The sequence below is a fragment of the Eurytemora carolleeae genome, unplaced genomic scaffold (genome assembly GCF_000591075.1).
Source record: "Eurytemora carolleeae unplaced genomic scaffold, Eaff_2.0 scaffold56, whole genome shotgun sequence".
Classification (NCBI taxonomy): Eukaryota; Metazoa; Arthropoda; class Copepoda; order Calanoida; family Temoridae; genus Eurytemora; species Eurytemora carolleeae.
This window is the reverse complement of record NW_019396129.1, coordinates 228,858-255,140: the sequence shown is the minus strand read 5'-3', so window position 1 is coordinate 255,140 and position 26,283 is coordinate 228,858. Positions and strand designations below refer to the sequence as shown.

Below are 26,283 nucleotides of genomic sequence, written 5' to 3'. Positions count from 1 at the left end.
GAGCTCTTTAATTGATCTGTATGTTTACTAGAGCTCTTTAATTGATCTGTATGTTTACTAGAGCTCTTTAATTGATCTGTATGTTTACTAGAGCTCTTTAATTGATCTGTATGTATACTAGAGCTCTTTAATTGATCTGTATGTATATTAGAGCTCTTTAATTGATCTGTATGTATATTAGAGCTCTTTAATTGATCTGTATGTATACTAGAGCTCTTTAATTGACCTTTATTTATACTAGAGCTCTGTAAATGATCTGTATGTATACTAGAACTCTGTAATTGATCTTTATGTCTACTCTAGCTCTGTAATTGATCTTTACGTCTACTATAGCTCTGTAATTGATCTGTATGTCTGCTCTAGCTCTGTTATTGATCTGTATGTCTGCTCTACCTCTGTTATTGATCTGAATGTTTATTAGAGCTCTGTTATTGATCTGTATTTATACTAGAATTGATCTGTATTTATACTAGAACTCTGTAATTCATCTGTATGTATACTCGAGCTCTTTAATTGATCTGTATGTATACTAGAACTCTGTAATTTTATCTGTATGTCTACTAGAGCTCTGTAATTGATCTGTATGTTTACCAGAAGTGTGTAATTGATCTGTAATTTCATCTGTAATTGATCTGTGTGTATGCTAGAGCTTTGTAATTGATCTGTATGTTTACTAGAAGTCTGTAATTGATCTGTAAATTTATGTATAATTGATATATCTGTTTTGGTTGATTAGTTTGAGGATATCGGAGATTATCTGATATTCATGCCTCTCCTCTATCCTTCTATCCGTTCCAGGACAATTCATCTTTTACAAATTCTTATTTCACAGTTAGAATAAATGATCGATATTTCAACAAATTCATATTTAAAAAAGCAGATATGTCGCGGCCATTAAATCAATTATCATTCAAATATTTGATAAAAAGTAAAATCGATGGCTGGAGTGCAACATTCTAAAAGATCAGATTTTAAATTATAATCATTTTTTTTGTGAGGAAAAATTTTCAGTTACAAGAGGTAATTTGCAGAAATGCATTAAGGTTCGAAGTTTTACAGTTTGTTAAGAAAATGTAATCGGAAGGTTTGCATTTATTGAGTTTCAGAGAAATATTATTCGGCATATATTAATTTTTACTCGTTATTTCAGAAGTCAGCTGGGATATAATGTTGATTAATTGTTTCAAGGCAAACCTATATTCTAACGAAGAAAACCACTCGCCACAAACTCTAATTTTATAACCCCTATATCTGTGCAACCTGATGTTTTGACATTTAATACTATTTTATTTTGACACAATTTATAGTTTAAAATATCAGATATATTCATCGATATGTTCGATTCTTTAAATAGAAAAATATTTATCCATCTATCTATCTATCTATCAATCTATCTATCTATCTATCTATCTATCTATCTATCTATCTATCTATCTATCTATCTATTATCTATCTATCTATCTATCTATATATCTATCTATCTATCTATCTATCTATCTATCTATCTATCTATTGATCTTTCTCCCTCATTAAGTTACTGCCTTATGATATGTCCTTGTTCCAAGTTGTTTTGATTATGTTAACGTAAATACACTCTAGACATTTACATACATACATACATACACATACATAGTATATAGGGTGGGATGACTGGATGAAAATCATAGGAGCATGTAGTTCTAAGGTCGGGGAAAATACGGGTGAATAGAAATATGGGGTTTGGGGGAGGGATGGTAGGAAAACGATTGATTAGGGTGAACAAAGATAAAAATGTTAATTTACGTCCGTCCTTTGATTAGGAATCTTTATATAAACCTTGCTCTTTTAAGATTACTAGAAATACCAAAAATGGGGGTTTATACATATAAATATAGGTATGTATACATATGCCTACATAGATATATATATGTAGGCACTATAGAGGCCGGGAAATCCGTGTATGAAATGAAATCAGGGTTCAATATTTTTTTTTTTGAAAAACCTCCAACCTCTAATCAAATATCATGTTACCCCACAATTTAGGTAAATTTGATGTTTATAATTAATGAATTTGGTGTTTTTGTGTTTCAGAACAATAAATGATTTTTTGGGGAAATTGTTTCAATCAAAATGTATATGTAATATTTTACACATGAAGGGTGTAAAGAAAGTAATGCATCATTCGAAATAATGTTCTAGATGCGTCAAAATATTGTTTATCAAAAATTTATTTATTTTCATGACCCATATTATATCTTATAGACATATTTTACTCGGTTTGGTTTGGTTTGGGTTGAAAGAAAAATTATGGATTAAGGGAGATATTGGTCGAGCCTAGAGTGACCATAATTATATAATAATGACTGCTGCTGTAAACATAAGGTTACAGATCAACATACAAACTTATCTAACATCCGCATTGCAGGGAGGTAAAAAACGGGTATGTTTAAGTTAGTTTAAACGGTTCAAATGGAGTCAAGAAATGGGTTGCAAATTAAGAGGAGAGAAAAAAGATGAGGACAAAAAATTCTAAAAAGGGGGGGCCGGAGCTAGGTGGAATTATCAGGAAAATAAGTAGGGAAAAGTAAAGAAAGAAAGAAAAAACGAAAGAAAGAGGAGAATAATGAAAGAGAGGAAAAAGAGACAGATTGAGAAAATGGCGAAAAAGAGAAAACTGGTAAAATAACGCAAACCAGAAAAGTATATGACAGAGAAAAAAGAAGATATAATGGTATGAAAGATAAAAAAGAATTATTAGAGATTACACAATTAGGTAACTAATGAATCCACAGAGTGTACACTTGTGTGTAATATATTACACACACAAATATATATATATATATATATATATATTTCATCTATTTTGTAATTAAACGTAATTGTGAACTCCGAGCCGTGAAACAATCATTTAAATTTATTCATTTATACATTTATATTTCCTTATTGTGGAGAACTATGGAGGGTAATTCATAGAATATAAATGTCTTTGATTTCAATAATTCAAAGTAGTTTCATAGAATAGATTAAAAATTAGAATACACAAAAGGAAGAAATAAAGGGGTGATCGTTGAAATTTCTTGTGACCCTTACACGTTTAAAGCTGGTCAGATTCGCAACAGTACCCTTGAAACCATGATGAATAATGTAAAAGATATTGTCGCTTTTTAGATCAGTAAAACAACGAATAATTTTTGTAAAAATAAGAAAAAAGAAAAAACGAGATAAGTTAACTTTTCAAATATATTCAAGTTATTAATATCTTCATCGTTCTTAGTAAATACAATCATTTAAATGATCATTAGTATCAAGGTTATAATGCAAGGAAAGTTAATTGCAGTTGCGTATACTCTGCGTACATATTGAAAACAGTTCTCTCTGGGCGGAATTTGTAAACAAGAATAGATGCATAAGTGTTCGTTTAGTATCCGAGGAGGTTAAAAGCATTGAATTTTGATGATTTTGATAATTCACATAAAAGTTTCCCATGACCAGAATATTTCATTGATTTTTATATGAAAAACGGATTCCATGTCAGGCTTCGAGACCTTACACTCCAGTACAAAAGATGCGTACACCTCTAAAATAACTTTCCTTGCACTAAAACCTTGATTAGTATAATTTATAATTATTTATCTTGTTTATCTATATTTTTAAACATTTATCTTCCATCGTTTTTTTCTATAGAATTAGTACTGTACACTGTACACACAAAAAATAATATTTATATTTTTTTTCTTTTAAGACTTTAGTCAGTCTGATCACAAAGTTTTTACTTGTAATTCACTTTTATTTTAAATTTTATTCATCTCTTAACTTTAAACAATTCAATTTTTTTTTTCAAAATAAGAAAAAAAGCTTTTCCAAATCAGAGAGGCCATTTTCAAAAAGAAATCAATCTGCGAAGGTCTAGTTAAATTTTTTGAAAAAAATTAAAAAGGAATAAAACTAAATCTAATTAAAAAACATATCATCCATACGTTTGTTAATATTTTAAAATTACATATCGCAGGGCTCGGGATGCTTTGCATTTTTGCTTGGAATATACTTATTTTAGAGAAGAGAGTATAATTACACACATAGATTTTAAATATTAAAATTGAATTAAAATTTACATTTTAATAAATATTATTATTGAAGTTTTTGCTATTGTCAACGGCGTAAAGTACGCAAAATGCATGAAGTGTGTCAAATTAAAAACCAAATTTTTTTGTCACGTTTACTCAGTTTGACGCAGGATGCGTAGAATATTCTCACGTGTGCGTCACTGTGACTGGTTGAACCTAAACTAATAAGAAAATGCGTCCAAGTATAAGTAAATCTGCGCGTAAACCATTGACGGAAGAGTCGCGCGTATAATGATCAGCTGATCTGTATATATAAATATTGTATACGTACTCTGTATAGTACAAGAACTAGGCTTTTGGGGTCTTTAACATTTTTCAATTTTGACCGTCCATAAACCTTCCCAGGCCTACAGTCTACAGCAGTTTTTTGTAATTCATCCACTAGTCATATTTGTCCAATTTACACTATACTATACTATACTATGTATAGTCTCTTAATCGTAGGTCTATGCAGTCCTAAGTAGTAAGTATATTCCTGGCAGTACTTAACTATATTTCGTCTGTCCATAATCCATAATACTAATAGTCTTTCTGATCCAAGTCCCTCTGTCCTTGTTTGCCAGTAAGGGGCTTACCCTGTTTTACTCTTAAAGTCTGCAAAAGTCCTAATTAGTCTGATATAGTCCTTATTATATTTCTTGTTATTCTTCTTAGGGAGCTAGGTTTTGTGTAACTTTAAATGATATATTTATTGTAATACTCATGAGAAGTAACATAGATATACAGTTTTTTTGAGAGGATAAATTAAAAATGACTGACTTTCTTTAAGTCGAAAACGAGAAAACGGTTAGAAATTGATATTTATTTAGTTGGCAAAATTTGAAATTTGATAAAAGATGGTCAACAATCATGATCATGCTGGAGTCAAGTGAGGGGCGGGCAAAATATGCTGAGAAGGGAGGGGGGGGGGCGAAAAAGTTGTGCCACTGGCTGTCGTCTATTATTTGGAATATAAAGACCCCCCCCCCTCTACAACAAAAAGTGTAAAATATTCAACAATTTGTTCATCAGATCCATGCCCTACCCCCCTCCCTCTGTATTTTGCCCACCCTTCGGACTAAAATGGTTAAACAATGTGCAAATGTTTATCCTTGTGCGAATTGTCGTTGCAAATATGTTTTGCAAGCCTGTATTATGTTGCAAATATGATCTGAGGTTCGAACTTTTTATTATCAATCCGTTCAGAAAACACGGATCCGTGGATTCTGAAGGCCGACGAATTAATATAATTCCTTAGAGAAAGGAATTGAGTCGTTGTGCGCCACAAACTCAAATTTTCTCATCCCCATATCTATGCAACCTGACGGTGTATACCTTTGATATTTAAAATTTAGACTGTTTGATCTAACTGAATTCATGGTTTGAAATATCTAAGGTCTACTACAGGGTGTCCCACATCATATTAGACCGAGAACGGGTCTAAATTACGATTTTCGGAACTAATTAGAAAATTTTGAAATGAATGAATGATTTTGAAAAATAACATAAGGCTTATATAAGGGTTTTAAGGGTTTAATTTGGTGTTAAAGATTGGAGATATAATCTAATATGATATGGGACGCTCTGTACATTGGCTTGCTGAAATTTGAGTTTGTGGCAAAGACTCAATTTCTTTCAAACAGTTCGGCCATTCAGAAGTAAAAAAAAATTTCCCTTGGCTCATGAGAGATCACAAAAATATTAATAGCAGGGTTTCATAGGGTTTTAAAATAAAAGTTTTCTCTGTGGATAATTCAGGTATCGTATATTTGCCATATTTCATCAAGAGTTCCTATCTGTGTTTTCATGATATATCAAAAGTGCACTTTAGAATATTGTTTATAAATCTCTGTCACTGAGATGTAAAGTGGCATTCTGTGAAATGCATTCATATTTAAGTCATCAAAACCATCAGATGTTTAAGACAAGTCAGCGCAAGGTTATAATGCAAGGAAAGTTAATTGCAGTTGCGTATATACTCTGCGTACATATTGAAGCCAGTTCTCTCTGGGCGGAATTTGTAAACAAGAATAGATGCATCAGTGTTCGTTTAGCATCCGAGGAGGTTAAAAGCATTAAATTTTGATAATTTTGATAATTCACATAATAGTTTCCTATGACCAGAATATTTCATTGATTTTTTTTATGTGAAAAGTGGATCCCATGTCAGGCTTTGACATCCGTCTTGTGTTTACATTACTGTCCAGAGACAGTACACTGCAGCAAAAAAGATGCGTACATCTCTGAAATAAATTTCCTTGCATTATAACCTGTAGTGAATCCCTGTTTCCCTTAATCCTTGATTTCAAACAATTTTAACGTTAAAAGCAATTATCTGATGGAATCCTTGTTTTTTCTCATAGATCTAATCTCTTGCATCCAACAATTATAGAAATTGATGGGTTCCCCGCTGACGTAATCTGAATTCCTTCTTCTCCCTATTCAGAGACCTAAACACTGGACTGCATAACAACATTGCACAGAACACCTGGACCATGCTCCCATAGGACGTTTCCCCCAACAAAACAGGCCTATTGTTGGGGCCCCCTGTAAATAATCCCCCCGAATTATCAAACAACCCCTTTGTACAAAATTTAGAAAGTAAAACTAACCTTTTGTCCTGCTGTCCTCTACTTAACTCATTACTGTCCTTTCCCATTAGGTGTTTTATTGTATCAATTAGTTCGGCGTGTTTCTGTTCAATGAACCATAGCTGGGAACAAACATTAACAGGAACCCTAGCTAGGAACACACATTACAAGGAACCCTAGATCTGGACAAATATTAAAAGGAACCCTAGCTAGGAAAAAACATTAACAGGAATCCTAGCTAGGAACACACATTAACAGGAATCCTAGCTAGGAACACACATTAACAGGAACCCTAGCTAGGAACACACATTACCAGGTCAAGAAGTAAAACTGTTGGACCAACATTAGAAGCATTTTAAAGGTAAGTTAAAGGCACTGTTGTACACGTAATTTCAAGAAACTCTTTATTTATGGAGTTTCATGTGCGATTAACAACTGTACCCGAAAAAGCTGTGTCTGAACAAGATTAAATGAGATATATATACAAGCTGAAAGTTAGTTATTTTCAATTTTGGCTTTTCTATAAAGTAGAAACCGTTGATGTAAACAATGGATAAAATGGTTAGAATCAATTAAAAAATGACGATATCTTCCACATTATTGATCAAGTTTAAAAGATTTAAAGGGTTTCGTTGTGAATCGTGCAACGACAGTTCCTTTAACATATCAGGAGATACATAAAAAACAGCATAATTTATCCTTAATCGTTTCTCTAGAAATCCACGAGTCTTTTCAATGCATGGGTTTTCCTAATCATTTCTCAATATTCAACAATTACTCAATTTTGTGCTTAATACCTTGAATTTAAAAGTAACAGTCCCTTTAACATGATATGAATTGTTACAAGGTAATAAGGTAAGAAAAGGTAGTTGCTGTTTCGTATTCCTGCGTACATATTGAAACCAGTTCTCTCTGGGCGGTGTTCGTAAACAAGAATAGATGCATCAGTGTTCTTATAGTATCCGAGGAGGAAAAAAGCATTTAATTTTGATAATTTTGATAATTCACATAATAGTTTCCTACGACCAGAATATTTCATTGATTTTTTATGTGAAAATGGATCCCATGTCAGGCTGTGACATCCGCCTTGTGTTTACTTTACCGCCCAAAGACAGTACACTGCAGTACTAAAAATGCGAACACCTCTGAAATAACTATCTTTACATTGTTATAAAATGTTTGTCCTTTACCCCACTCCACTCTAACAGTTTAAACATGTCAATACCTATTCACTGGGTTAACATACACTAGTACTGAAAAATACTACTTGTTAGAGTGTATCCGGAATGCTAACCTGGTTTAAGAAGTATACACTAGTACTGAAATATACTACTTGCTAGAGTGTATCCGGACTGCTAACCTGGTTTAAGAAGTATACACTAGTACAATACCACCTGGAGCTGGTCAAGAACAACTTCCAAACATTCAGCATTGGAAAGTTGCAATATCATCCACATATCATTAATTCAAATAAAAAGGAAAATAGTTAACAACAACAAACATTACCAGGAACCCCAGCTAGGAACAATTATTAGTAGGAACGTTAGCTAGGAAAAAACATTACCAGGAACCCTAGCCAGGAAAACACATTACCAGGAACCCTAGTTAGGAATAAACATTAACAGGAACCCTAGCTAGGAATACACATTATCAGGGACCCTAGCTAGGAACAAGCATTAACAGGGGAACCATATCTAGGAACAAACATTAACAGGAACTCTATCTAGAAACAAACATTACCAGGAACCCTAGCTAGGAACACACATTACCAGGAACCTTAGCTAGGAACACAAATTACCAGGAACACTAGCTAGAAACAAACATTAACAGGAACCCTAACTAGGAACACACATTACCAAGAACCCTAGCTAGGAACAAGCATTAACAGGAACCCTAGGAATACACATTACAAGGAACCCTAGATCTGGACAAATATTAAACAAACAAACAAACATTAACAGGAACCTTAGCTAGGAACACACATTACCAGGAACCCTAGCTAGGAAAAAACATTAACAGGAACCCTAGCTAGGAACAAACATTACAAGGAACCCTAGATCTGGACAAATATTAAAAGGAACCCTAACTAGGAACAAACATTAACAGAAACCTTAGCTAGGAACACACATTACCAGGAACCCTAGATCTGGACAAATATTAAAAGGAACCCTAGCTAGGAACAAACATTAACAGGAACCCTAGCTAGGAACACACATTACCAGGAACCATAGCTGGGAACAAACATTAACAGGAACCCTAGCTAGGAACACACATTACAAGGAACCCTAGATCTGGACAAATATTAAAAGGAACCCGGTAGCTAGGAACAAACATTAATAGGAACCCTAGCTAGGAACACACATTACCAGAAACCCTAGCTGGGAACACACATTACAAGGAACCCTAGCTAGGAACACACATTACAAGGAACCCTAGCTAGGAACACACATTACAAGGAACCCTAGATATGGACAAAAATAAAAAGGAACTCAAGGTTTATGTATTTACTGATAAGCACATTTATATTTACGGACAACATACAACGTGATTTATGAGATCTGCGACTGTATTTATTACATTTATAGATAGATAATACATTTGTATTTGTACAGGCCAAATCTGTAACATTTTAATAATATAGAGTAGACAACCAATGTTAACTCGTGAAGGTCTACCACTTTACCTGACGCTGTGGGGGGGGGGGCTGACTGCATGACTCTGCCCTCCCCGAAACTTGCTTCTCGTAGTTAATGCTGAGCGTCAAAATTTCTGCTGCCGCGCGGTCACTGCTTTCTCCAGGACAGGGGTTTATATAACCATAAATGATCTTTGTAAGTTTTAGATTTAGTATATTAAAGTATACAATTTTTTTTACATTTAGATTTTGTTTTTAAATTATGGAGAATGGAAGTTTTTGAATATACATCCCTTGTTCCACCTGTTCCCGGGCGTTCACATTACTGCACGCTGGGTTGAAGTATTGATTTTAGGCATCCATCCATCTCTAGGGCCTTGCAAACATGATTGTTTTGCTTTTCTATAAATGCAATGCTTTTCTCTCGAAATTTGGTCGCTCTTTATTAATTTTTAATATCCAAATGTTAAAATGAATTATTATTATTATCATTACAATTATTATTATTTGAAAAACATTAAATTAGACTAAAGTAAATTTCACGTAAGATTAAAATCTGAAATGTTTTCTATCATAAGTTAATAACAGCTCATATTAAAGAGCAAAAATAGTTTGAATTTCATATATGTAACCGAATACCACGTCCCACCTGTGAAAATTTGAATAACCGACCCGGGTCAACCTTTGCAGTCCTACTTTGAACTGTACCGCCAATTTACAATTACTAAAGCGGCAGAGGAGTGCGATACATAACATTTGATTTCCTCATACTTTGCATAAAATCAAAACTAGAGGAGATGCAAGGTCACAAAGTCGTACCAGGAATGTCACATAATTTACCTTCTCATACTGTTTAATTAATGTAGTTTTAAATGACCCTCCGTAAAAAGAATTGCCAATCCACTTCACAAGATACCCTTTATAAAGTAGTTTACTATATATCAATGCAAAACGTTTCGTGAGTTCTTTAAATTTTTTTCATTTCCGCTTTCATATAAAACTGTTGATAAAAGCATCTATTTTCAGGTACATAAATAAGGAAAACTATTTTCAGGTACATGAATAAGGAAATCTATTTTCAGGTACATGAATAAGGAAATCTATTTTCAGCTACATAAATAAGGAAATCTATTTTCAGTTACATAAATAGACAAACCTGATTTTAAGTACATAAATAAGGAAATCTATTTTCAGGTACATTAATAAGAAAATCTATTTTCAGCTACATAAATAAGGAAATCTATTTTCAGCTACATAAATAGACAAACCTTATTTTAAGTACATAAATAAGGAAATCTATTTTCAAGTACATAAATAAGGATATCTATTTTCAGGTACATAAATAAGGAAATCTATTTTCAAGTACATAAATAAGGAAATCCATTTTCAGGTACATAAATAAGGAAATCTATTTTCAAGTACATAAATAAGGAAATCTATTTTCAGCTAAATAACAAAGGAAATCTGTATAAGTCTTGTCTAGAAAAATTATATTATTAAACCCAAGTTTTAAAACCAAAATGTATAAGCCAAAGTCTAAAATTTAAACTAAAAACCATGAAATATGAATCATTTCTGCAGAGTAAATTAACTTTTAAGTGAAATATTATATTTCGAGGTTGCGTGTTTTTTACATCTTGAAAAAAGTAACATTATAGGACCGGATGCGATCTAAAAAATCCGTGAAATGAAAAATAAAATGGTCAATCGGACATGCCACTTAATAGATGAAATATGGCTTCAAATTATGTTTAGAGTGTTAAAGATCAACACATTCTTCTAATTATTCTCAGAGCGGGCTAATTAGATCGTATTTTATACTCTCAGATAATTACTTGGTTTCAGATTAATCTTGTTTTTTTGAAGAATTTTCTTATTTTCCATTTTCTTCCCAGAGTTTATTAAGTGGATACCAATATTCTATGCATGTATTTCTGAATTTATATATTACTATTCAATCCTGTTTATAAACCCAAATCTTTTCCTGAAGTTGCAGTCAGATTTACAATGGAAGTATAATAAACTGTGGAATACAGAGGAAGTCGACTTTCAGGCTTAAATTATGATTTTAAAAACTCCAATGAACGTGCATACATCAAGTATACAGTGTACACTATAATCTAAGGGAGGTCGACTAATTAAAATTGGACCAACGTGACTAATGTAAGCGACATTGCTTTTGGGTAAAATTTGACAGATTTTATTGGTATCAAAAAATCCGTCTTGGAACACAGAATTATTAAAAACGTTGTTATCGTACAAATCAAAAAAAAGTTAGTATGTCAAAATACAGTTTTAATGATAAAATTTTGTTAAACTCCAAAAAAAATTTTAATTGTCGAAAAACTAAAAAAAGGCATTGTTTGTAATCAGCGGCATCAGGTGGATTTTTTCCCCCTGAAAGTTGTTCGAGTTGTTATGCTCCAGACAAATCCAGTTAAAGCAATCGACCTTCCTTACTCTACTCTTCTTACACATGTATAATTACACAGTGTATTTTTGTATCGTAATTTTTTTACTTTTCCAAAATATGTGAACATTTATGATATAAATATATGTTATTCCTTGCCACTCTATTCTATAGAGCAGGCTAAATTATTGGAAGAAATTATGACACCTTGGCTTTTCTACTTTTTTTTCTGCTTAAAGAAGAGCACATTTATGTGACGGCAAAATATAAATTCAGACATCTTTATTCTTCTAGAGGAGCTATGGCAAAGTAAAATTTATAATGAAATTTACTTTAATTTGACGTGAACTGAATGTTTAGGAAGTATGTTTGATTTGTATGGAGTATGGGGGGATATTAAACTTTAAGACTTTAAGTACGTTCTTGAGTTTACAATAAACAAATACAGACGTTTTTAATGATGTATTTCAGCGTGATTAAACATATTTAATACTTTCATACTTTTTGTGAAGAAATCTTTCTATGGATTTGAATCAATGTTAATATATTCAGAGTCCGAATTTAATGAATTTGAGCCTCGTCTCAAATCCGCAAAAAACCGGTTTCAATTGAGCGCCGGCTTAAATCTTGAAACATTAAATACAATTTTAAGTGGAACCAACCATATTTGAGTCGCGACTCAAATTTAAGCCGCGGCTCAAATTCTTTAAATTCGGCCTCTGATTACTTTTTTCAATCCCAAATCTAAGAACAAAAAAATTAAGACAGCATTGTTTCTTTTAAAAAAGGTTAATTTAAAATTTTTACACTTAAAAAACGCTATCGCATTTAACGGATAAATTACAGCTATATTGCACACTCCATTCATAATAGAGGAAGCAGCTATTATTTTACCGCACATTGTGTAACTGTATTTTTTTCTTTGAATGTGATCGATATATCTAATGGAGCAACAGCGTTTTTTTGCAGTGTATAAAAGTCTATGACGTTATTTTGCAAAGGTGTATAAGGAATCGAAAATCAGAGTTTGAGATAAGTGTTCTAAACGCCAAGATGAAGTATAAGTATCTAACAGCAGCTGCTTTGAATAAAACTAACGAAGACAATTAATATACATGACCAGTTTTTTAACCTATTTATATTACAGACAACATTTTCTAAAGTAAATTTTCTATTCAGAAGAAATTTCAGTAAAAAAGTTGAATAAATTTGGCAGATGATATAAAAATATGTGTTTATAATACTTATGAAACCTCCATATCTGAAGTAATTCATCAGTATTATTTTTGAAAAGTGTAATGTTAATTTGCATTTACTGACAGAATTTGAGAGTAAAACGAAGGTTAAAATAACCCCCCCCCCCCCTGACTCTGTCCATCATAGAAATGTTAAATGGCATTGACTTGGCTTGGGTTCGGCCTGCTACAGGGGAAAACTGCCTGCCTACTACTACTGCCTGTTCAGCAAAAATATACTTCAGTATCCCTTCGGAATTCGAGGATTTAAACATTTTTTCTAAAAAATCGAAAAAGATATAAAACAGTATCGTACGTTTCAATCATTTAGCTGTTCATTTGTATAATTAGTTTTGGTAATTTGTTGTTGACTCTACATTTTAAATTATAAATAATTCTGATATTCTACTCCGAAATAATTCCGGATATTCTGTTTTCAAATCTTTCTTTATATCCTATTCCGAAATATTGCCGTATATTCAATCTAAGCCAAGTCCTAATATCCTATTCCGAAATATTTTCTAAAATTCTGTTTCCAATTATTTCCTGATATTCTATTCTGAAGTTTTTTTTTATTTACTTTTACGAAAATCTTTATAATTATTTTTCACTATAATTTCGTTTCGCCAAATTTGTTTTAGTGTACATTTATTCCATTCCTACGTAACTTTGCGATTTTATTTTAAAATTCAAAATGCAAAAATTTGACAATAAAATTTTTACTCTTTGAAAAATTGGAAGAGAAAAAATATAAATCCCTGCATATATGAAATCCTACAATTAAATTGGTGATGGGATAAAAAAAATTAGGATGGCATTTTAACTTTAATATTAATAAAAGACAAAAAACCTGCTCTTCACTAATGAGAGATTGCAATAATACGAGCCACTGGGATAGAACTTAATTTAAAACCCATTAGTGACAAGAAGGTCAATTTTGACCGGGTGAAGTTTTTTTTTAAGTGCCTTTATTCTTTAACTTAATGTCGTCCTGTCTTTTCCTGCGCTTTCCTTAGGATTCCATGTTTTGAAAACATATTTTATATTTGAAGTAACTTTAAAATTGTTTTTTTTTAAATTTTCAATTTGAAAAAAACCCAAAAAACAAGATTTTGAATTCGGAAGAAACCCAAAAGAACACCCTGTAATTTAGTGTTGAATCTATAAAATTGTCAATTTTTTTGCTAGAAAAAAGGAATTGAGTCTTTAACACAAACTCAAATATTTAAACCCCAATATCTTTAGAACCCGATGTTGTAAACCTTTGATATTTCAAACCCAGATTATTTGATCTAACAGACTTCACAGTTTGAAATATCTAAAGTTTACAACATTTGGTTCCAAAAATATAGTTATAAGAAAATCAGAGTTTTTGGCACAGACTCAATTCCTTTAAAGACATGTTTGGAAACTTCGTTTAAAGATCTAAATAACTAAAACATGAAAAGTAAAGTTTTGAAGATAATTAGATAATTATGAATTGCCAAAGTTTTTTAGATTTTCATGTTTTACAGGTCACCCTGTGCAAAAGAAATTTATAATTTGATTGAATATTGTTTTCTCATGAGTACAATCGAGTTTTGTTATGATAAGATCCTTCTAAAACAACTTCTCTAATAGTTAATGGTCTCGTCACTAATGGGTTAAGAAATAAATTCAATGATCAAAGTTTTTACATCTCTGTACACTGTACTGTAGAATATTTCTTTTACCATACTGTTGAATATTGATTGCTTGTACCGTACTGTTGAATATCACTTTCTTTTACCATATTGTTTGTACCGTACTGTTGATTATCACTTTCTTTTACCATACTGTTGAATATTGATTGCTAGTACCGTACTGTTGAATATCACTTTCTTTTACCATACTGTTGAATATTGATTGCTAGTACCGTACTGTTGAATATCACTTTCTTTTACCATACTGTTGAGTATTGATTGCTTGTACCGTACTGTTCTAAATTGATTTCTTGCACCAGATTGTTTAATATTTATTTCTTTTTCTTTTACCATACTTTTACATATTGAATTCTTGTACCGTACTGTTGAATATACCAGACTATCAAATGGAGATCCCCGTACATGACGTGGTTAACACTGAGGAGGAAACCTTCAGAGCATCCAGTGGATCATCACAGAAGGTTAAATGCAATTTATTAATCAATCAAACAACCAATCTATTATTCAATTTGATTTTTACCATATATTCTTCGGTGATCAAATATAAAACATTGATCAACTCACAAATATGCAAATAAATTAATTGGAAAACAAAAAATACTCTGATATTGGTGAAAAAAAGCTAAAAAAATGTTTGTTTTTTCACGCTAAAAAAGCAGTCTCTTTAAACAATAGAAATAAAATGACCTTAACTTTTGTCTTTTAGTTTGTTTTCTTATAAAAATAATCCTTATTTTCAAGGTTAGGTGAGGGAAAAGTAAATTTACTTTTAAAATACTTGAAGTTTGTTTAGGATATTCATCATCTGATTCTATATTTTGTAAGATAGATTCCCCTTTACCTAATCCTGTTATCTGCAACGTCCATACAGGGTTACCCAACAAGAGGCCTATATTCCTATATTCAAAGATTGACAAGGCCGATTCTAAACGCTACCGTTAAAACATCCAAATTCGCCAAATTTCATCGTTGTCTCTCTGCATTATAAATCCGCAAGTCACATTTTTAAAAAAATCTCAATCATGAAAACAATGAATTTTCGGCTAGACAAGAAGCAACATCTCATCATCTCATTTATCCTTGATCAGACAAGAAACAACATCTCATCATCTCATTTATCCTTGATCAGACAAGAAACAACATCTCATCATCTCATTTATCCTTGATCAGACAAGAAACAACATCTCATCATCTCATTTATCCTTGACCAGACAAGAAACAACATCTCATCATCTCACTTATCATTGATCAGACAAGAAACAACATCTCATCATCTCATTTATCCTTGACCAGACAAGAAACAACATCTCATTTATCCTTGACCAGACAAAGGTTCAAAGAGTACCGTTTTGAATTCGTCGCAAAGATCGTCTTAAAACAACAAATAAACAATTCATAAGTTTTATGATTTGTACAATTGAAAACATTTAAAACTGACTATTTTCATCCCAAAGGATTTATTTGGTTTACTTTTGGCAAAAAATATTTTAAAATCGTGAAGTTGCACACTGTATTAAATCTCTTAATTTAATAGATTATTTTAGAAAAAATTCATTTAAAAAAAAGTCACGTTCAATCTTTAATAATCCCTGTCTTTCAAACGTGGTAATAAAACTATCATCAATGTAACAAATATTGGGGTCAACTTAATTTCCATACAGACAAATATTTTTACGAATTTTAAAGATTTATTTTAGATTTAGGGTTTCCAACAGTTTACTTACGGAAATGATTCGAAATTTTTTCCCGTTTTCATTATGGAAGAGGTTTTAAAATTCCAGATCATTATTCATTGCCTGAGTAATTTTTCGTAAACTTGAAATTTTCAGAACCCTGTTCCGGAACTCCAGGACATTACGGAATTATTTCGGTGGAAAAACATTTCGTAAACCGGAATTCCGGATTATTCCATTTCCATGGAGATTTTTTTCCGGAATTAAGGAAACCCTAAAAACTTAGATATCAGCAAACATTGAAAAATTCACACTAGTTTAACTATAAAGTATAAACGGATTGTGCAAATTTACGTATTGCAGTCGAGCAAACATTAAAGGAAAGCATGTGACGGGAAATTTGCAAGAAATATTTGCAGATATTTTCTATATACCTATATATTATGCCTATTAAGGGGACTTTCAGGAATTTGAGGCCGAGTGACTTAAAATCAGATGTTGCAAGAACTTTCTTTTTAAAGCATCTATTTGATATTTCATAGAAATCATTTTGAATATTTAAATCTCGAAGGAATGGACATTAGGCATAGAAAAGATAAGGGGGGGGAGATATTTTGGCTTAAGTTAGATTAACACAATTGTTGGGCTGAGCACCGCAGCTAGGATAGAAAGTGGGGCCGAGCGCTGTTGCTACCAAGATGTGTATTTATTATTCAGATTTTTTGCGTCAAATTTGGGATAAAGTGGAAGGTTTTTTGAAAATTTGTATAATATTAAATAAAAGCTCTGTGGACAAAATCCTTTTCATTTTAAAAGTGCGCTTAAAAAATATTAAATCATCGTAGTTTATATATCATCATTATTTAATTAGAAACTAATAAATTTTATAAGATAAAATGCTTTCTTACAAAATCTTTTTCATTGCAAAATGAGCATGTCAAAAATCTGTTTAGCCTTAATAAAGAAGAGGGGGGTGGGGCGGAGAATGAATCTTATTTTATAAAAAATATTTAAATTTTTAGGGATTGATAACTGTAACTCTACGCAGAGAGAATACGAACCAACCTTGGGGATTCAGACTTCAGGAACATTAAATGAATATATATTAATTAGTAATCTCTGCTTGTTTGTCCGATCATAACTCAGGAATATCTTGACCAATTTGCCTCAACTTTGGAGGTTAGAACCACAAACATGTATTTATCTTTTTCAAAGTCTAACATGAGTAGGGTTGACTTTAATAGAGAACTTCAGTTTCAAGGTAAAGCTAGATTTCCAGGCTAGTACAGGGTGTCCCACGAAACATGACAGTATGCAGGACGACTTGAATGTCGTCTTGATTTTTGATATAATTTGCTGCGTTTATTTTTCAACCTAATTTTAGAAGTAAATTTCTAGAAATAATAATCACAAAATTTCCCTTGTCCTGCCATTTCCAAAATGTGGTCTGCCGTTTTTTGTGCTTCCAATATTGCCCGAGTTATGAAGAATTTCGTTCAGATTTCGACAATTTTGCTTTTATTTAACAAAATTGAAATCTGAACCAAACTCTTTATATCTCCAGTAATATTGAAAGCACAAAAAACGCAGACCACTTTATGGAAATGCCAGGGCTAGGAGAATTATGTGATAGTTGTTTCAAGAATCATACATGTTAAAGTAGATAGAAGACTAAATGTCACAAATAAATTCAAATACCAAAGACGACTTTCAAGTCGTCTTGCTATTGTCATGTTTCTTGGGACACCCTGTATCTAAATAAATAAAACATATCCAAAGACGACCTTTTGTGTTATTTTTTCACATGGACACTGAAGATAGATCGATGATGGAGATTTCTCAAAAGGGAATAAGTAGCTGAACTAAGAACGGCTGGTTGAACTAAGAACTGCTGGTTGAACTAAGAACGGCTGGTTGAACTAAGAACTGATGCAATTATAATTTAAGTTTCCTGGCCTTCTATAGGTTCTTTAGGCACAGTATGGTCCAAAACATTTTTATGCTAACAATTATTCGACTGCAAAAATTTCCATCCTCTAGAATTTTATCTTAACTCTATGTATTCATTAGTTCTTGTCTCCAGGGTGGCAAAGATCGAGGTCTTCCCTTCCAATTGTTAAAAGTTCCTCTTGACAGTGTAGCAAGCCATTGTGGATGTCAGGCAGAAGAAAAATATATTATATTCCTTACTTATATTCGGTTTTAAGAAGAAAAAAGTTTATAGAATTTTAACTTGATTATGGAAATAGTATACGTCATTCTCACCTTACACTGTACACACTATAGTTTACAGTCTACAGTCTACAGTCTACAGTCTACAGTCTACAGTCTACAGTTACAATTTTTATTTTACAGTCTACAGTCTACAGTCTACAGTCTACAGTCTACAATCCACACCTTACACTGTACACACTACAGTCTACAGTCTACAGTTACAATTTACATTTTATAGTCTACAGTCAACGGTCTACAGTCTACAGTCTACAGTCTACAGTCTACAGTCTACAGTCTAAAGTCTACAGTCTACAGTCTACAGTCTACAGTCTACAGTCTACAGTCTACAGTCTACAGTCTACAGTCTACAGTCTACAGTCTACAATCTACAGTCTACAGTCTACAGTCTACAGTCTACAGTCTACAGTCTACAGTCTACAGTCTACAGTCTACAGTCTACAGTCTACATTCTACAGTCTACAGTCTACAGTCTACAGTCTACAATCTACAGTCTACAGTCTACAGTCTACAGTCTACAGTCTACAGTCTACAGTCGACAGTTATACAGTCTACAGTCTACAGTATACTGTCTACTGTTTACTGTCTACAGTCTACAGTCTACAGTCTGCAGTCTACAGTCATACACTCTACATTTACACTTTACATTTTACAGTCTTCAGTCTACAGTCTACTGTTTGCAGTCCGCAGTTTTCAGTCTGCAGTCTGCAGTCTACAGTCTACACTCTATATTCTACACTCAAAACTCTCTCTGCACTCTAGAGTCATTAATTCTACATTTCTATTCTACATTCTACACTCTGTACACAGACACTCTAGAATCTACATTCTACTATCTAGACTCTAGACTCTAGACTCTAGGTTTTGCATTACACTCTTCTAAGTACATATATACACACTCTATGATACGAGAGTAGTTTTTACTCAACACTTAGCAATACAAACACGTGTACTTTGTTATATTTTCAGGGTTGCCTTGAAGAATTAAATGTAAAAATGTAAAATTTCTGTGAAATTAAATCTATATTTTCACTGTTCTGCTAGACCGGAGATTATCTGGTTAAGATCTGCGGAGAGGAAGTGTTCTCTCTAACCCATGATCAGGCCCTCAGTCGGATAAAGTAAATTTTTTTCATCATTTTTCTAATTGTAGCTTTTTCAACTTGATTCATGATTATCTTTACACCAATTCTTCTACTTTCTTTTTAGTATTTATTGATTTTCTCGCTCTTTCTTAAAAAGTTTAAGAGTCTAAAACCAAAGAATGCGTGAAATTTAAGTTAGAGTTTAAAAGTTCTGTAAAATAATGAGTTGCTACTTAAATATTAATCTTTCTCAATATAACCCTGAAGGGAAATTTGAATTTCCATGGAAAAATCTGAACCAACCAGAGAAAAGGATTTAAGGAGAGATATTACGTAACCATTGCTCATCAGATTTTTTTAAATTTTAAATTTTTTAAACATATCTGAAAACAAAACATATTTCTAGTTACAACCGTTTTTTGGGTTTACATGCAAAAGTTAATTAATTTAAAACATAAAATGTATTCAATCAAGGTAATCACTTTTAAATATAACTTAAAGTTGAATGCCGCTTTCTCAGCTGAATGATGATTGATTGATAGACTAATTTGGGAAATGCGGGATTTCAAGATTTTAACCCTGGGTGTAGATTTTAACTCAATCAGAAGTGGCATTTAAGCTGAAACTGAATTTAAGTCGGAACTTTTCATTCTTTTGTTTTAGACTCAGTTCTACTTCTTTCCTCGCTTAAACTCCGGCTCTTTTTCTCGTTTTTAACCACATTCTCTTATTTAATCAACTCTTTAGCTTTTTCTTTCACGCCTTCTCATTTGAACTAATTTCTCAACCTTCTCTTCTTTTTCTTTCTGATCCATCCTTCTCCACTGCCTCTCTTTTCTTCGTTTTCTGAAACTTTTTAGACCATCTCTCATTTTCTATAATCCTTATCAAATTCAGTGTCTATTCATCCCTATTTTCCTAAGTGACCTATTTTTCCTTTCTTTTAACGTACATTTCTCACTTGACAAAGGACAATAAAGTCTATGATTCTCCTTCTAGTAGAAACTAATTATTCTAAACACGCTAAAATAAGCCGTGCTGTACAAATTCACATTAATCAAGTTTTTAAATAAACGAAAAATCTCCAACATTAACATTATTTAATGTTTGTGGGTTTAAGTTCTATAACTGGGAGTTAAACACAATTAAGAAATATACAAAATATTTACAAATAAAGTGTTCTGCAGTTTGTGGGAGGAGTGTAAATAAACATTTTTCCTACAGAAACTGAGTTACACGTTATTAGTACACAATTAGTGTTCGGTCCCGGTTTTCAGTCTAAAGCTGACCAAAAGTCGGCCCGGTAAAGTAGTTTAGTTAAAAAGGGGTTCTTGGTATATTTTTTGAATTTAAAACTACTGTGAATGGATCTGCGTATGAGTAAAGATAATATATTTGTCTCATGTTTCTTTAAACCCCACCATTGTAAAATAAAAACAATAGACGGGGGTTAATTAAACACTCATGTGTCAAGAAAAGATGGAAATTAGATAATTAAAGATTATTTTGTGCAAATAAGCAAGGATTCATTGCGTTAGGACAATTTTTTTGAAAATTAGATTTAAACAAATTATAAAGTACAAATTAAAATATATATAGTTTATTCTACAGTACAGGTTAACTTTACTGTACTGTACTGTACTGTACTGGACTGTACTGGACTGTACTGTACTGTACTGAACTGTACTGTACTGTACTGTACTGTACTGTCCTGTACTGTACTGTACTGTACTGTACTGTACTGTACTGTACTGTACTGTACTGTACTGTACTGTACTGTACTGTACCGTACTGTACTGTACTTTGCAATACTGTTTGGTACGGTACTGTACTACACTATATTGTACGATACTGTACTTTACTGTACAGTTGCACTTTATTGTATTGCACTCTAGCTGTACTTTATTGTATTGTGTTGTAGTGTACTGTACTGTACTGTACTGCTTCCTAGGAAGGCTGGTAATGAGCTGAGTATGGTTGTAGAACGAGGAGAGAAGATCTGTCCAACTATAAACGAAGCTTTTCCTAAACAGAAACAAGAACCCGTTGAAGTTGACACTAAACCTAAACCATATTATCAACAGGTAAAGCGACCAGAAACAGCTTACATATTCAGTTTCCAGATAAAATAAATAGTTGAACTATATATGGCTAGTTGAACTGTTATACGATCTAGTTCAACCATCTGATTTATAAATTCCGACATCTCATCCTAAACTAAGCTTTTGATTCGCTCTTACAGAATAGATAGTTGGAGTTTTAGCTATAATAGAGGAGAGTCCTCTGCATGCTTTGACCATTTCTACAGGGTGTCCCACGAAACATGACAGTATGCAGGACGACTTGAATGTCGTCTTGATTTTTGATATAATTTGCTGCGTTTATTTGTCAACCTAATTTTAGAAGTGAATTTCTAGAGATAATAATCACAAAATTTCCCTTGTCCTGCCATTTCCAAAATGTGGTCTGCCTTTTTTGTGCTTTCATTATTGCCCGAGATATGAAGAATTTCGTTCAGATTTCGACAATTTTGCTTTTATTTAACAAAATTGAAATCTGAACCAAACTCTTTATATCTCAGTAAATATTGAAAGCACAAAAAACGCAGACCACTTTTTGGAAATGCCAGGGCTAGGAGAATTATGTGATAATTGTTTCAAGAATCATACATGTTAAAGTAGATAGAAGACTAAATGTCACAAATAAATTCAAATACAAAAGACGACTTTCAAGTCGTCTTCCAATTGTCATGTTTCGTGGGACACCCTGTATGTGCCTGGTTGCTCTATTTTTGTTGATAAATTGTGTCTAATGTTAATATCTCAAAATTGATATCTAGCAATGAAAGTTGAAATAAAAACATAACGTAACGTAACATTAGATGCCAATAAACCTTCACGCTTAACGTCTAAAATGAAAAATATTTGTCTCATCCATGAATCAGATGAAGAATGTCGTCTTAATTATTTCAATTCTTTGTGTTACAGGGATATTCACAAAGAATGAGACTTCGTATTTAATTCGAATAAAATCAAATCATATGTTTTCTGCATTAAACTTCATTAAACTTTGGAAAAGGATAACGACTGCTACATGCAATTGCAATAATTCAAGTCATGATTTATTATGTAAAGATGGCCAGGCCCGTATAGCTAGAAATTTAGAAGGGGAGGCATGTAGTTAAAAACGGGATTGATGAATGTAGGAGGGGCTCACCACTGCAGTCGTAAAATTATGAAACCAGCCTGTTTCATAATTTGGTTTTCTTTTAATATTAATTTTAGATTTTCTATAAAATGATGTTCAGGGCCCAAAAGGTTATATAGCACTTAAATATATGAAGTACACCTGCAGTATGGAAACAGTACAACAAAATGGCCGTTTTACACTTTTTTCTAGTAAATTCCACTCTAATATATATTCTATATTCTTTGTCTTTAAAACTGTTTCCGCTATATTTTTATTTTTACTTTTACTGTGATTTAGGTTTAACTTTTAAAATTGTCCAGACGACGTTTTATAAATTCTTTTGATGTTTCCGAAGTACCGGGTTAAACTGTAATAACATAGGTTCTAGAGAGAACAGGTGAGATGCCTGGACAGAAGAATAAAGGATTCACAACTGTTGGAAAAGCCAAGATGGCGACCAAACAGTACAATTCTCCTCTTGCTATGTACAGCGAAGACATTATTGATGAAATCATGACTCAGGTAAAATCAAGGTTGTATATAAGGTTAGATACTCTGGATGCGTTCCAATGTAGGTAAAATGACACTGTAAAACCTCATGACGTCACTGAAACCTAACTAACAATCATCACATTTCACAAATACTGATTGTGCTAACAAGTTTGAAGCAAAAGAATGCAGTTCTAATTCAAGTTTTCAATTTTTGAGGTCGCTTATATTTTGTGAGCCGCAAAATTTATTATTCTAAAATAAGCAGTGACGTCATATGAGGTTTTAGATTGCCAATTGCTATGACGGTCGTCTTTATCTACATTGGAGCGCATCCAGAGTTTCTTACCTTATTATACAACCTTGGGTAAATCAAAAAAATATTTTCAGCAAATATTTTTTATACAATTTTTATCTATAGCGACTAAAGCTTGTTTCAATCTTTCATTAATTTCTAATTTTTAGGATAAGATTGTTTTCCCGCTCAAAAACTGATTTTATTAATGGCAAATTAAAATAATTTAGGGAACAGCATTGGGAAAAGAAATTGATCCCGGAAATCCGTGGAATATGACCGGAAAAACATTTGATGCCGCAAAATCCGGCGTTCTATCCGCCATTATGGAGAAGGAGAAGACGACATTTAATCATCAGCTGTCATAACCATGCTTGTTCAAGGATTATCTTACAATGCAATCTTTTTATTGCTCTTATTTTGTTCAGAAAAGCTTCTGGAAACTTCCCAATGCAAAGATTATGTTTTGGCTAAAAACTGTCCGTGCAATGAATTATTATTCCTCAATATTACTTGTTTTCCTAAATGTAGATTTGTGTTGTTTTATGGGTTTTTAATAAAGAAATTTTTAATAAAAGATTTCCATTTCTACAGGTTTCAACTCGAGTTAGTATCATCAATCTCATATATACCCATGAAAGTGTTACTGAAAAAGATCTTACTATTCATTAACTATGATAATTGTTTTTTCAATTCTTCAAATAAAAATCAATTTTCCCAATTTTTTTACAAATTATAATCAATGTAAATAAATGAAAAGAAATGTGAAGTAGGTTTAAAAACAAGTTTTAAGTGATAAAAAGCTTATTTTAAGTGGTTTAAAGCAGAATCCTTTTTGTGCTTCAAAATTGACAATGGGATAGAGATAGGAATTGAGTCTTTGCCACGAACTGCAAATCTTTAGAATCAAATGTCGTAGACCATAATTATTTCAAACTATGAATTCTGTTAGATCTTTAATAATCTAAATTAGAAAAATCAAAGGTTCACAATATCAGGATTCAAAGATATAGGGATTAAAAATTTTAGGTTGCAAGGACTTAATTCCTTTGTCTAGATATCAATCTATTAAATAGAATAAAAGTGATTAACTATCTAAAATCTAATATCTAATATCTAATTCTAATATCTAATATCTAATTCTAATATCTAATATCTAATTCTAATATCTAATATCTAATATCTAATATCTAATATCTAATATCTAATATCTAATATCTAATATCTAATATCTAATATCTAATATCTACTAATACTAAGGCTGATATTTTCTGATGCTATTTGACATTTATTCATAATTCAAAAATCAACTTGATATCTGATAATGATAATATGTACTTTTTTTGTATTATAACAGGGTTACCCAAAAAGGATGAGACTTCACAAAAAAATTAAGTTTTTAGTCTTAGATTTACTGTTCACTATTATTATCACCTAATATACCATTAAAAGACTTATGATTAAGACAAAAACACTATTTCAACCTTAAAATAGTAAGTTTAGAAGAAATTAAGGTCCTAGCTCATTAAAGTTTCATACTGTGTGGGTATCCCTGTAAATAAAAATATTCAAATAAATTTCCCATTTAATCTTATTCTGTAGCCATTCCGCAGCATTTTTCATGCTTTACAAAATGATACGATTTTACGATTCCTAGGAATTTGAGATTTTTAAACTATTATTTTCTTTAACCTTGACGTCAGGCCTAGTAGTTTGAGAGTACACAGGAGAGAGATCGGACTTTCTTTTTAGACATATTCGTTCTGTGTTTATACTCTTCAGTTCTTTATACATGCACAGTGTTTAGTTCAGTTCTCTATACATCATGCACAGTGTTTAGTTCAGTTCTCTATACATCATGCACAGTATTTAGTTCAGTTCTCTATACATCATGCACAGTGTTTAGTTCAGTTCTCTACATCATGCATAGTGTTTAGTTCAGTTCACTATACATCATGCACAGTGTTTAGTTCAGTTCTCTCCATCATGCACAGTGTTTAGTTCAGTTCTCTATACATCGTAACAGCATGCACAATTTTTGAATGATTAAGTGTGAATTAGATATTCATGTTTTTGATTTTTAAAACCGACGATTTTCATTTGTTATTTCTCTACAAAAGTGACAAGGGAGAAATTAATAGAATTAAACAGTTTTGATTGCAACTAATTCTAAAAGACAAAGGCGTAACCAGGGGGATGGATGGTAGGAGGAATGTCTCATACAATCGTTTTACTTTAAATAAGAAAAAATATTGAATCGTCTAGCCCCTCCCTCCCCCCCCAGCCCCTACCGCACAAATTCGTTTTCTGCTCACCGAAAAAATTTATAAATTGTCGTATTCTTAACTTACTGATAGTGGAAAGCTATTTAGTTTTTAACTTAATCAATACATGGATTTCCTTAAGTCTGTTCCCCCATATTCATTATTCATGGCTTTTTATTTATCTTTACAATTACTTAGATTTAGATATAATAGTATATAACGCATTAAAAATTTGTCAAGACGACATTTTATGAATTCTTTTGATATTTTCGAGGTTTTGGATTAAACTGTAGTGTATTCTAAAAATTATTATTTCTTCATGAGTTTTCCAAAATGTAGCCAAACCTCTTTGAATCTTTAGAATTGAGTGAACAAATTGATAAACAATGAGTTGAAATCTGATCAAGTTAATAAGTCAATT

General features: G+C 32.0%; 1 protein-coding gene across 2 annotated transcripts; it reads left to right on the top strand.

Moving 5' to 3' along the window:
- The first annotated feature begins 14,972 nt into the window (after positions 1-14,972).
- On the top strand, positions 14,973-24,187 carry LOC111695801 (PDZ and LIM domain protein 1). 2 transcript variants are annotated; one of them, XM_023465240.1, is made up of 7 exons: positions 14,979-15,096; positions 17,331-17,393; positions 18,392-18,469; positions 19,585-19,661; positions 21,577-21,709; positions 23,196-23,336; positions 23,829-24,187. In XM_023465240.1, the coding sequence occupies exons 1-7, from the start codon at positions 15,022-15,024 to the stop codon at positions 23,964-23,966; spliced, it is 705 nt and encodes a 234-aa protein (XP_023321008.1). In that variant the 5' UTR covers positions 14,979-15,021; the 3' UTR covers positions 23,967-24,187. The 2 variants fall into 2 exon arrangements, with proteins under 2 accessions (XP_023321009.1, XP_023321008.1); XM_023465241.1 differs by lacking the exon at positions 18,392-18,469 and having other exon boundaries at positions 14,973-15,096.
- The last annotated feature ends 2,096 nt before the right edge of the window (positions 24,188-26,283 follow it).